At 40.3% G+C, this 13,655-nt stretch overlaps 1 protein-coding gene across 1 annotated transcript; it reads right to left on the bottom strand.

Annotated features, from left to right (window-relative positions):
- Positions 1-364: 364 nt before the first annotated feature.
- On the bottom strand, positions 365-12,603 carry LOC106613680 (retinal homeobox protein Rx1). Its single transcript, XM_014216195.3, has 4 exons — positions 12,256-12,603; positions 9,931-10,319; positions 6,681-6,934; positions 365-3,950 (listed from the first exon to the last, which is right to left on the bottom strand). The coding sequence occupies exons 2-4, from the start codon at positions 10,202-10,204 to the stop codon at positions 3,507-3,509; spliced, it is 972 nt and encodes a 323-aa protein (XP_014071670.1). The 5' UTR covers positions 10,205-10,319; positions 12,256-12,603; the 3' UTR covers positions 365-3,506.
- Positions 12,604-13,655: the final 1,052 nt, after the last annotated feature.

Here is a 13,655-nt window from a genome sequence, read left to right as displayed (position 1 = left end):
CTGCAGCGGCAGCGCCCAGGGGCAATTAGCGAGCAGCGGGCCCTGTGGCCGGGGCCCCCCCCTGGGAGCTTGATTGATTGGAGCCTCATCTTCCTAACGGGCTGGCACCATGCCACCAGCCAGGGACCAGGGGAGAGGAGAGGAGGGGCTGGGACGAAGAGAGGCTACTTCTTCACTGTGTCAGATCCTATCTCTCTCCCTCACATACTACGGTAGGCCTAATAATATACTTCAGTAGGCCTAATACTACACTTCAGATACCGTCCTATAGCCATCCATTTATATTCAGAGATTTACAGTAGATAGATATTCACAGTCAGTGGATTTATAGAGTAGATAGGATAAAGGAGACAGAAGACAACAATTCTATCAAACTATATTTGTTTATTTTTTAAGTAGGTATTAAAGTTTTCTAGAACATGGACATGAACATTTCAGACAAACTAAAAGTAAACAGTAACAGAACTAGAACATGTAACAAATACGATGTCTATACGGGGAAATAAAAAGTGTCCTGTATATTTTCAGATAAAAACCTAAAATAAACTTCCCAAGTCTCTAGTGCATTTTTTAATATTTTTTATATCTAAACTTTGGCTTAATCTTGGTCCCAGTATCACATGAGGAACAAACATTTCTAAACATATTGTTTAATGTTCAAACTAACCCTGTTTCTATGTTGGGTGTGAGGTCCTGAAAATACCTGACTAGAGTTAACAGCTAAAGAGTATGCACTGATAACATAAAAACTAGACAACTGCAAGTAAACTTGAAAAAAAAGAACAGCCCATTTAATATGGCATAATTAGCAAATCAACAATGTTGAGCGTGAGAGGTGAGCATAGAATCCCATAACACATCAGTAAAACAACTGAATATTACTTTGTGTATTGACCAATGGGGCTTTTACTGTCTATGACAAAGAAACAGATTTATATTTGCAGTAACACAGTACTAATACTTTGTAAACTCCAGTCAAACAGTAAGTTGGATGAACTGATAATTCTGTGGCAACTTTTTTAAACAGTTCTACTCTGTTACTCTGAACTAATCATATGTCCGGCAGCAGAGACATTTTGAGTTTCCTTTCAAAACAAACGCTACAACATTTCCACTTTTGTGTAATGGAATTTCTTTCCTCCATATTGTGATAGTCTACACACTATCACTGAAATAATAGTAATTATATGTTACCCCTCGCACATTGCAATAGGATGAACAATATTTACCTGGTAAAAGTATTGTCAAAATCAAAATGCTAAATTATTTTACATCAGAAATGTTTAATCCTATGAAGCCCTTGATATGACACATTATCATTTAACAACGTGGTTGAAGATTGTCTTTTTTACCATACATAAACCATATGAAATATGCATATAGTCATTATCAAAACATTATGCCACAATGGACCCGTACACCCCATGTAGTATCTCTTCGACATATGCCAAATAGACAATTCATGCTCTTTTTTTCATTCCCGGGGTCTCGCTACAGAGGCCTATTTAGTGCAGTCTGTGACCGTTTTCCCCCTCGGACTTTAGACAAAGAAGATGGCTTGGATCAATTGTGCCGAACAAAGAGGAAACTATATAGGGTGACACATCAAACCGTTCTCCTTCTGCTGCTCTGCACGTACACACAGTGACGGAAGGCCAAGCTGCCAACACGTTTTCTTCTCCAACAGCCACTGAGGCAAAAAATAAAAAATTACTTCAGTGGCCTCTTTCGCTCTGTCCCCCTGTCCTATTCCCACCCCTTCCGTGTGAGAGGGAGGTCTCCTGGCTTCCCTTCTCACTGTAGGAGGCTTACGCCATAGATCACTCTTTTTGACTGACCCAAACATGTTGAGCAGCTCTCCAAAAAATTACTAAAACAGATATTGCTTCCTCAGAGAATCAAGATGTCACACACTGAGGGTGCCATCAAATTCAGAGACTGGCTTTAATTATGTATCACTCCTCAAGAACTATTCTCAAGAAAGAAGAGCCTCACATTGTTTGGCCTACCAGCACTATCGTAAAAGGTGTTGATATCAGTGTGTGTGCAGTCTATAGTGTGTATATCGACATGTGTGTTTGCAGTCTGAAGTTAGCCTCAGGGCAACCATCAATCTTCATCAAGTCAATGAAGACTAGGAGTAAATCACTTTCATAGATGTTAATTGGGTGTTAAAAGGTGTTCACGTCTTCTCAAATTAAATAGCATGACAGGTTGTTTTACGCATCCCCAGCTGAAAGCTCCCTCTAGCCTGAGCCAGGATATCTCAACCATGACCCCACAACCCACGGTGTGGACAGAGGCTCTCCACTATAACTGCAGTTAAGACAGACAGAAATGTAGTGTTTCCCCTTCATCCGAGGTGGCTGTGGTATCCTTTTTCTCCAGGTGTTGAAATAACCTGACCATCATAACTGGATGAATGATTCTGTGTTTCAGGGTCATAGACATAGTGATTCATACTGCCGCAACCTTCAACTACTATTATGGGAGACATGGCATGGCCATTCACAAATACTGAGAGAATTACTGGTTAATTGACCTGTAAAATTCATGATAAATTAGACAATTGGATTAATTAGGAAAATACACAAATCTTAATTTGCAGAGTTAAATGTGACCGTGTGTGAGCACTCTACAGAATGTCTTTTATGAAAGGATTTGGAGGGGGCATGAGTTGGTGTATACTTATTATTAGATTCATGGTTAACAGCAAAGAACAAAAACATTAAAACTACTCTTGCAAAAAATAGACTATTGAGTAACGAAATTAACACATGGACAGGCTGAGTGATCTGCATTACAAACTTCAAATACCCAATACTCTTTGGGATTTTCTGTGTCAAGTGGCTCAGTGGCTGGACAAGTTGTGGTCTGAGCTATAGAGACATTGCATTGTGCTTTGTTACAAGCAAGAATGGTTATAGCTCTTTAGCTAACGCCACAATTAGGCCTGGCCCAAAACCTGACTAGAGTGTACAGTGTTTGCGTTTTTACAGAATTACTGAGAAGGAAGTATTTGTTGCCTTTTTTATAAAATCCAAACTACTAGATAAGGATACAAATCTAAAAGTTGCCATCAAGGGCAATTAGTGTCCAGTGGAATCCTTGTTCCAGTTGCTTCATAAAAGTTCATTTAAAAAAAGTATTCTATCATAACCTTGTTAATTTGAGCAGTCTTAGTTACCTTTGCGGGGCCTTTCTTGACATTCTGTGTCATAAGATCCAGATTAAAAACCTTTCTGCATAGTGGCACACAAAATATGCATCAACTTCCAATCCTTCACATCACTAGTATGGAAATCAAAAAAGAGACCAAGAACCATTCTAGTGCTGACAAAGGGTAGAAATGTCACTGGTGTTGGAAATCTTAGAAATATCATCAGTCGTAACTGAGCATTTGTTGGTGCCATCACTGCAATCCTGTTGTGTGAAAAAAGCCATTATCATGGCCCAAAACCCCAATCATGACTGGAAACACAGTTTCAATAGCCCTCCTCAGACCATCACATGGGCTGCCAGGTTTTGTCCATGGACTGGATGTGTTCCTTGGCTTTCATCCTCAGTGCGGCGATGCTGGAGCTCCTCTGGTCCACGTCCTCCATTGGGTATTTGTCGGTGAAGGGACCGGAACACTGGTATGGGGGTGGTGCCATGGACTGCATCCCCTGGCCCATGGGTGGAGGGCTGTTGAGGAAGCTGTGGCTGGGGTAGCCACCCTGCAGGCCCTGTCCTGGGCCCATGAAACCCGGGATGCTGTGGACTGGGGTGGCGCTGGACAGAGGTGAGGTCAGCCAGGGGTCAAGGGGGAGGGCGTTGCTCATGGGCCCCATGTTGCTGTGCATGGGTGGCCGGTTGAAGGAGAGCATGGGCGAGTCATGCAGCTTCATGGTGCTGGCGTCCATCTTCTCCTGGCGCCTCCATTTGGCTCTGCGGTTCTGGAACCACACCTAGAGGAAGGCAGAGGGTTTGGATTTATAGTCCAGAGTATTTACAGCACAGATCATTCCAATTGGTACCAAATGGGCTTAGAATAGTGCTTTAAGCTACCTATTTTGGTTTCTTAGTATCCTCATAAATAAAGAATCATTGAATTGAATTGTTCCGAGACCTTCAGTGTTGTCCGTGTTTTGACCTGCTCTAAGACTGCTGTCTTGCACCATTTTTGGGATGTCCCTAGAGAACTGGGGACCTGAGCCATTGTCAGCAAGGTTTGGACAGTGACACTTGTCTTAATTTAAAGTTTGGTACCTACTGGAGTCTCAGAGCACCTATGGGCATAATCTGTTGATGTGGAGCATGTTCAAGCCCTACAGTAAAACGTCATCCCTCAGCAGGTAAAGTCCATAATATCAATGTTTTAACCGCATCCGTCTCTATTCAAGTAAACCATCTAAATAAATAATCATCAACAAATTGAGCGATGGTATTCTTGAATGGTTAGTATTTTGGATTTCTACATTTTGTTGGATTGGAAAAATAAGCAATTTGACAATTGTAATGCACTCCAATCAATTGCCCTGGGGGCTTCGTGAAAAACAGCTATAGTTGTATTTACAGTACAGAGTATTTGAACTGTACTGATCAATCTTAATCATTTCGACCTTCATCCATACCTACTGTGTCATTTTGCCATGCTTTAAGACTTTGCCCTTAGATTCTGCTATAAGACCTTGCCCTTTTTTCTGCACTATGCCCTGCTAAGACAACCTTCTTATGTCTGCCCTCAGACAACCAGAGACCTGAGCTTGTGTGGGCAGGACACAGCTTGCTTTGTTACTTGTCTGTATTTATAGTATAACACCTGCTGTGAGTGACCTTGAAGCTCCTGAGGATCTAGAAGTCTGCCCAAGAGTAAAGATTTGATTTATTTATTTTTATTTATTTCACCTTTATTTAACCAGGTAGGCTAGTTGAGAACAAGTTTTCATTTGCAACTGCGACCTGGCCAAGATAAAGCAAAGAAGTGCGACACATAACACAGAGTTACACATGGAATAAACAAACATACAGTCAATAATACAGTAGAACAAAAGAAAACAAAAAGTCTATATACAGTGAGTGCAAATGAGGTAAGTTAAGGCAATAAATAGGCCATGGTGGCGAAGTAATTACAATATAGCAATTAAACACTGAAATGGTAGATGTGCAGAAGGTGAATGTGCAAGTAGAGATACTGGGGTGCAAAGGAGCAAGATAAATAAATAAATACAGTATGGGGATGAGGTAGGTAGATAGATGGGCTGTTTACAGATGGGCTATGTACAGGTGCAGTGATCTGTGAGCTGCTCTGACAGCTGTTGCTTAAAGCTAGTGATGGAGATATGAGTCTCCAGCTTCAGAGATTTTTGCAGTTCGTTCCAGTCATTGGCAGCAGAGAACTGGAAGGAAAGGCAGCCAAAGGAGGAATTGGCTTTGGGGGTGACCAGTGAGATATACCTGCTGGAGCGCATGCTACGAGTGGGTGCTGCTATGGTGACCAGTGAGCTGAGATAAGGCGGGGCTTTACCTAGCAGAGACTGGTAGATAACCTGTAGCCAGTGGGTTTGGCGATGAATATGAAGCGAGGGCCAACCAACGAGAGCGTACAGGTCGCAATGGTGGGTAGTGTATGGGGCTTTGGTGACAAAATGGATGGCACTGTGATAGACTGCATCCAGTTTGTTGAGTAGAGTGTTGGAGGCTATTTTATAGAAGACATCACCGAAGTCTAGGATCGGTAGGATGGTCAGTTTTACGAGGGTGTGTTTGGCAGCATGAGTGAAGGATGCTTTGTTGCGATATAGGAAGCCGATTCTAGATTTAATTTTGGATTGGAGATGCTTAATGTGAGTCTGGAAGGAGAGTTTACAGTCTAACCAGACACCCAGGTATTTGTAGTTGTCCACATATTCTAAGTCAGAGCCGTCCAGAGTAGTGATGCTGGACGGGCGAGCAGGGGCGGGCAGTGATTGATTGAATAGCATGCATTTAGTTTTACCTGCGTTTAAGAGCAGTTGGAGGCCACGGAAGGAGAGTTGTATGGCATTGAAGCTCGTCTGGAGGTTAGTTAACACAGTGTCCAAAGAGGGGCCAGAAGTGTACAGAATGGTGTCGTCTGCGTAGAGGTGGATCAGAGAATCACCAGCAGCAAGAGCAACATCATTGATGTATACAGAGTAGAGAGTCGGCCCGAGAATTGAACCCTGTGGCACACCCATAGAGACTGCCAGAGGTCCGGACAACAGGCCCTCCGATTTGACACACTGAACTCTATCAGAGAAGTAGTTGGTAAACCAGGCGAGGCAATCATTTGAGAAACCAAGGCTGTCGAGTCTGCCAATAAGAATGTGGTGATTGACAGAGTCGAAAGATGTCCTATCGTCACTCACCATTATCATCTAAAGATTCAGAGAAGGTATCTCTGACCCACTGAGGTTTTTCATTAGAAAACATAAGCCCTTTAACCATTTAATTCACCTGCTGATGTAAAAAGGGCTTTATAAATACATTTGATTGATGATTGATATTCAGCTTGAATCAATTTACCTGGAGGCTGAATTCACATTGGATCAAGGTTGCACCTGATCAGAGATGTTAGTATTTGAGTCCACTCCTAGTTACAATGATTGGCAAGAAAGTCAGAGGAGTTGACCAGGGCACAGCACAGTACCAGTAAAAGTGGTGGTGGACAAACCTACCTGAACTCTGACTTCAGGCAGGTTAACCTTCATAGCCAGCTCCTCACGGCTGTACACGTCGGGGTAGTGAGACTTCTCGAAGGCACGCTCCAGCTCGTGCAGCTGGTACGTGGTGAAGGTGGTGCGGTTGCGTCGGTGCTTCTTCTTGGGCTGCTCTTCCTCACAGGGCTCCGGACTTTTCCCTCCATTGCTATCCACACTCTTCCTCAGATCATTAATTTCCCCATCACACTTGTCCGAGTACAGTCCTGAATCTGTAGAGCCCATAGCGAGAGAGAGAAGAGATTCACATTAGATTAATCCATCAACAAAGTGACTTTGACTCATTTTGATTTAACCAAACAAGCTTCTTTGGCTTTCTTTGCAAAGGTAAGTCGTTCTTTCTAAAACTTTACGTAGTTAAGTATCGTTAGCTTGTTAGACAAATGTTGGTTTTAGGCTCTCCTATCATATGTTATGTCTAATCAGCATGTCTGCCTTAGCTAGACAGGGATTCTTCACAGTTAAAAGGATAATGTGAATGAAAAATCATTGAAATGGGAAAAGAGGAAAAAGACAGTGATGAAAGGTCTAGCTGTTGAAGAGTTCGGGGTTGACAAAAGCTGAAAACATGGAATACTCAAATGAGCTCCACAACCCCTTAATAACTTGTTTGTTCTGAAAACATCCCAGGACGCACACATTTGACACATGCAACAATAGGCTACTGTAGGCCAAATAAAGCTGAAGTTATGTCTTACTCTACGCATGCAAACTAAATACATGTAGATTGTCCTTCTGCCTTGTAACAAAGCATACATGAGCAGCATACATGAACAGCATACAGGGCGCTGAGTTGCTAAGGCTTTCACTGCATGTTTCCACTAATCCTCAGAGGGAAACAGATGCAGCCTGTTAATTCCTCTGATAGCTTCCATGTATTCTTAACTCTAATCTACGTAGGACCTTCATTTGTATCAGTTTCATAATCAGGAAAATACTGTAAACATTACAAGGTAAAGCCATAAAACGCTGTCAACGTGGCTGTTGAATTAGATTTACCCAAAGGGTAATGAAATTATATTGGGCACAAAGATGACCATCAGATCAGTTGTCTGCGCATCTGCCATCATAGCAGTGATCTGTGCACTAGTCCTGTACGGTATAATGAATTATTGGTAAACACATTATCTATTGGGACACTTTATTGGGACAGCCTTTATTGACACCATTTTAAATATTATTTCATAATGGTAACATTACACTCTTGTCAATTCTGTAATTTGTCCCTCACATAAAAGTAATAGATTGTCAATTTGGGTTGGTATTGTGGGTGATATTCGTGACCAGTTCCCATTGACCACATAACTGTATAGCACATGGAGAGATAGGGACTCTTTGGGTGTTTCCCTTTACAGCAGTGGTATTCAAACTTTTTCGCCAGAATTTCAGAATTTCATTTTATCCCCAATCATTTCTCGAGACCTCACCCCAACCAAACACAGTCTTAAAAATCTGTACATTTCGATTTTTACATCAACAAATAACCTTAAATTCATTACATTTTCATATTTTTTCATGTTTTTCTTCTTATTAAAATTTTGCCGACCCCAACTATGAATACCATTACTTTACAGTGCTTAGCAAAAACTTGATGAAAGAAACTTTCTTGCACAATCACCAAACTAAATATGGCTAGCCCAACCCAGTTCAAACCCATGACGAGTAGGAACTAACAAACCCAAACCTCGCTAAATGGATCTTCATATCAAACCAGTGCTTGATAGAACCAGGACAGAAAGCCAAGCAAAACCTTCAATTCCCAGACAGGGGCAGCTAGGAGGATTTTGGGGTCCATTGATCTATCTCTCATTAACAGCCTACGACAATGCCCATAGTGGCACAATGGAGGGGTCAGGCTGGGTTCAGTGACCAGCTCCTGCCTGTCGGCCTGTCGGAACCGCCCGTCTAAAGACCTCGTCATGTTTACAGTCCAGCAGAAAACCTCAATGTGGAGGGGACAAAGTGATGCGATGTAGTACAAAATGCCCATTCAGACGGAACAGGGATGACTAACAAGTCAGTTATGTGTTAAGGACATGTAAATTAGTGCTGAATATTAAGCGGAAACAAACACTAATTTAGCCATTGCTGTTGCACTGGTTGAACAGTGCTTATGATCATATTTTATAATAACCAACACTGTCATAAGACACTTCCAATTACTTTGTAATTTCATGAGTCATCAAAAGCTGGTTTGTGCTACGTGTTTCACTAAACCTTTTGTTTTTATGACCCCATAGATAGTAACCAGAATGTAAAAACTACCATAGATTAAAAAAACATCACATTTTATGCAGAGACGAAACGTTAATGAAATGAAACTGCACCACTGTAAAATCTCATCTGTGTCCAAGAGAAGATTAGGGGAATTCCACAAGGGGATGGGATTTGGGACGAAACCCCCTCACCGTCTTGTTTTGTGATTTATCTCTCAATCTCAGCATGATTTCACAGTATTTACAAGGCACAGACACATGTCATCTACTGCCCCCCATAGAGATAGAATATGATGTTCTATTTCATTCTGTGAGCTGTTGAGAAACAACCCGGACTCTCTGCAAGGCTGCAACCAATGCAGCCATTGAGGTCATCGTCGCCTCAACGCATTGATGCAATGGAAATAATCAAGTCTTAATGACTTAAGTAAAGCCGCTAATCATTACATCACTAAAAGACAAAGGGAAGTGTGCAAGTTCAGGCATCATAGGCAGGATCCACCGACACACTTTGTGGTCCACTTAATTAAATGTTGGTATGAACATTTGAATTATATGAAAAATACACATTATCATGTATTTGTTTGGTGTCTTCCCCTGCCATCTAGATTGCATGTGATTGTGTGTGTTTTAATGCCGCACTTTAAGTATGTAATGTGTCTTATTGTATGACTGTGACAATAAAACGTCCCCCTTGGTAATCAATACAATACATTTAATACATTCAATCTTCTGTCTCTTTGACCTCATCCTGCTCTAGCTGCTTCCTACATGCAGCATGTTCCTAACAAATGCAGCAAAGCTTGAAGTGAGAGGGCTTGATTGATAACTTATGAACACCAGCGAAGCACTAGTCGATGTGTCTTAATGTGTTTTGGCCTCAAACATATACTGTACATGTAGAGAGTGGGCTGGCCATAAATGCCACAGAAACAGAGCAGTTATTTACAGTATGCCCAGTGGGGTGTTTTTCTCACACCGAAGAGACTCACCATGGTAGGACTGCTGCTCTGAGAGGTGCCCGTAGGGGTGTGCTGGGTCCTGCTTCCCAGGGTCCCCCAGGCCATCCAAGCCCACTTTGTGGGGCCCTGGGCCCCCAGATGGGCTGAGCAGGGGGTCCTGGTCTTTGCTGAAGCCCAGGATGACATCAATGCTGTGGACGCGGCCCCCCATCGCCGCCCCCCCTCCTTTCACCATCTCGTGGAAGTTACTGGGCGAGAGGCAGCTGTCGTCCACCATGCTCATGGTATCCAGTGACAAATGCATTTGAACGTTTGGACTCTCTATCCTTTAGCGGGGAAAAGTAGACTTGGCTCGGCTTTGTGAAGGAACAGGTCCAAGGATGACTTTTAAAGAGATGTCCTCCACAAGTTCTGTGCACCTGCAAAACAAAGTCACAGTCATCACAGGATCAGAAGCCAGTCTTGAGTCTTTGCCATTTAGTAGTGCCACATCAAAATTCTAAAACTCTCATATACTAATTTACTACCTACCACTACTATAACATACAATCAATAATTGTATTAACATAATCTATTCAAGATCAACAAAATATCAGCAAACATTTTGGGGGGCTAAATCAATCAATAAATCAATCGTATTTCTAAAGCCCTTTTTACATCAACCGATGTCACAAAGTGCTATACAGCAATAGTTAAAGGGTTTTATGGTATATGTGTTGTCTATCAGAATATGGATCTGTCACTGAGGTTTATCTTTTAATGAGCCATGATATAATTATTCAATTAATCAAAAGCGGATGATAAAAGACAGAGCCTCTTTATTCTATTGCATAAACTCATTACCAGGCACATTGAGTGCAATGAAATTGGTAGACGTGATTGATGTGATAGACTTTAGTATATTATACAGCATTAACATAAAATAAAATAAAATCAATCTGTATTTGTATTTATTATGGATCCCCATTAGCTGCTGCCAAGGCAGCAGCTACTCTTCCTGGAGCCAGCAAAAAGTAAGGCATAATACATTATAATAAAAATGTTAAACATTAAAATACATTTAAAAAAAGATTTCACAATCCATTAAGTGTGCCCTCAAGCCACTACTTAACTACAATACATAATACAGGTGTACGTGTGTGTAGCGTGTGTATGGTGCGTGTGTATGGTATGTGAGTTTGTATGTGTGTGTTTGCTGTTCCATAAGGTGTATTTTTATCAGTTTTGTTTTATCTGATTTTACTGATTTTATCTGAGTTACTTGATGTGGAATAGAGTTCCATGTTGTCATGGCTCTATGTAGTACTGTGCGCCTCCCAAAGTCTGTTCTGGACGTGGGGACCGTGAAGAGACCTCTGGTGGCATGTCTTATGGGGTATGCATGGGTGTCCAAGCTGTGTGATAGTGCATTCAACATGTCAATACTTCTTACAAAAACAAGTAGTGATGAGGTCAATCTTTACTCTACTTTGAGCCAGGAGAGATTGACATGCATATTATTAATGTTATCTCTATGTGTACATTTAAGGGCCAGCCGTGCTGCCCTGTTCTGGGCCAGTTGTAATTTTCCCAAGTCCCTCTTTGTGGCACCTGACCACATGACTGGGCAGTAGTCCAGGTGCGACAAAACTAGGGCCTGTAGGACCTGCCTTGTTGATAGTGTTGTTAATCAAAGACAAGTTGATACATTTCTTTCTGAAATATCTTATTTACATAGCTATATTTAACACGTTTATAATGACATAGACAGGCCCACCCCTTGAAGTTTGGGCAAAAGTTAAATTTGACAGAAAAAAAACTTCGCTTTGGGGCAAAATCTTGGTTAACATGAATTTATAAAATATCAGCCATGAAATTGTAATACATAGCTTTATACAGTAGAGGTAAGAAACCCTTTACTGAATAGATATACATAAACTTAAAAGGACCAAATGTGAAATTAACTCAATTTAATTATGCCCTACATATTATACATTTGCATAGTTGTATTGTATTGTATTGTATTGTATTGTATTGTACTCTGTTGCATTCTATTCTATTATATTCAATATAATATAGTTGAATGATATTCAAGAGCACATGTTTAAGCACTAGGCATATCATTATTGTATTAAAATATACAACGTACAATGCATAGTCCTTAAAATGCAAAATCTATGTATTTTATATTTAACTGATATTGTAATTCTATACTTTGTGGAAAACAACAATGGTTTCCAATACTAACAACATTCTCACTTTCAGTGTCCACCTCCTCAGATTTAAATGTCATATAGACATGTTATGTTAGACTAATAAAACGTTAACCTGTCTTTTATAGTTGCCTAAAAAAGAGTAATAGCGGTTTGAACCAACCTTTGAAGAAATGCCGTGCTGAGCGCATGAAGTTGAACTGTCAATATTCCACCTGTTTCCTCCAACACTTCACTTCAACTACTGAGGTAGTTCACGCCCCTTGTCCGGCTGCTGCACACCAAAGCCGGACAAATCTCAATCCCTGTCTATTTTACCTTGCATCCTCTCTAGCCTTTCTTCAAAAACAATGTGCATAATACGCTGAAAAACACGACAAAACGTGTGTGCACAAAACAAGCTTGACAACTAATGTGGTTTTGTTGCAGACTATAGTCTTTTCAAAGTGCAGAGAGAGAGAGAGTAGCCTAGTGCTGGTGCCGGTGAATGGAAATAAAATGAGCGGATTAAAGAGGTTATTAATTGGAATCCTTCCCCTTTAAGAATGATTGACAGTTGTTTTCTAGTCAAGTAATTGCACTAAATGTAGCTTACATTCACCCCACAGGAGGAGGCTGGGGCTAATGAAACCATGACAAGACTTTCATTCAGAAATCTATTGTTTTAAAGACAAAGGTCTGACTGAAAGTTTTCAGTAATCCCCTCATTATTCCAGAGAAAGAGTACATAAAAACTCTGGTAGGGACAAGTTATACACGGTGCATGAGAATGGAGAAGAGCGTGAAGACATCAACTCATGTTGACACATTTTTTTTTAACATTTTGAAAAGCTTTCAATTTTGAGTAAATATTAATTTAACGTATTATAGATTAAAAAAAAAAAAAACGTTTTAATATTAAACTTAAATCAGAAGTCAAAGTAAATATCCAGCTACAACTTATTTCAAATGTATTTATGCAACATGTAAAGTGACAGATAATATAATTAGCAATATGTATTTCAAATCAGTTTGTTTGTTTGCAATAGAAAAACAGAAAAGCAAATGACGGTCATCAGCATGGAGCTTTTACTTCTTGAGGCAATTAGTATTGCAAGTAGTGAATCAAGCAATGACCCATCACTAATGAGGGGAATTAAACATGGGGAAAACTAATGCAATTAACAGTTAGAATCAAAATACACAGCCAGGGAACACAGTGTTAATAAATATGCCTATCTTGGAGAGAGGTTAAAAACAATGAAATGATAATGTACCTCAATTAACAAATAGTCATGTAACAAATAATGTTTTCAAATAATACACTGGATGTATTACATTAATACACTGGATTATTACATTAATACACTGGATGTATTACATTAATACACTGGATGTATTACATTAATACACTGGATTATTACATTAATACACTGGATGTATTACATTAATACACTGGATGTATTACATTAATACACTGGATGTATTACATAAATACACTAGATGTGGTCATACTGAACTTGTAAAACGTCCAATTATACACATCTATAACACACCTATGTAATGAGGCATAATTAACATAAA

The sequence above is a fragment of the Salmo salar genome, chromosome 10 (genome assembly GCF_965601325.2).
Source record: "Salmo salar chromosome 10, fSalSal1, whole genome shotgun sequence".
Classification (NCBI taxonomy): Eukaryota; Metazoa; Chordata; class Actinopteri; order Salmoniformes; family Salmonidae; genus Salmo; species Salmo salar.
The sequence above is the reverse complement of the archived record's forward strand: the minus strand, read 5'-3'. Positions and strand labels throughout refer to the sequence as shown.

What these genes read in the sequence shown, in the direction of transcription:
- LOC106613680 (XM_014216195.3), bottom strand. Translation starts at nt 10,204, where the DNA reads ATGCATTTGTCACTGGATACCATGAGCATGGTGGACGACAGCTGCCTC. An exon ending in AGAGCAGCAGTCCTACCATG is followed by an intron (nt 6,935 to 9,930) that starts GTGAGTCTCTTC and finishes TGGGCTCTACAG; the next exon opens with ATTCAGGACTGTACTCGGAC. An exon ending in TGCCTGAAGTCAGAGTTCAG is followed by an intron (nt 3,951 to 6,680) that starts GTAGGTTTGTCC and finishes GCCTTCCTCTAG; the next exon opens with GTGTGGTTCCAGAACCGCAG.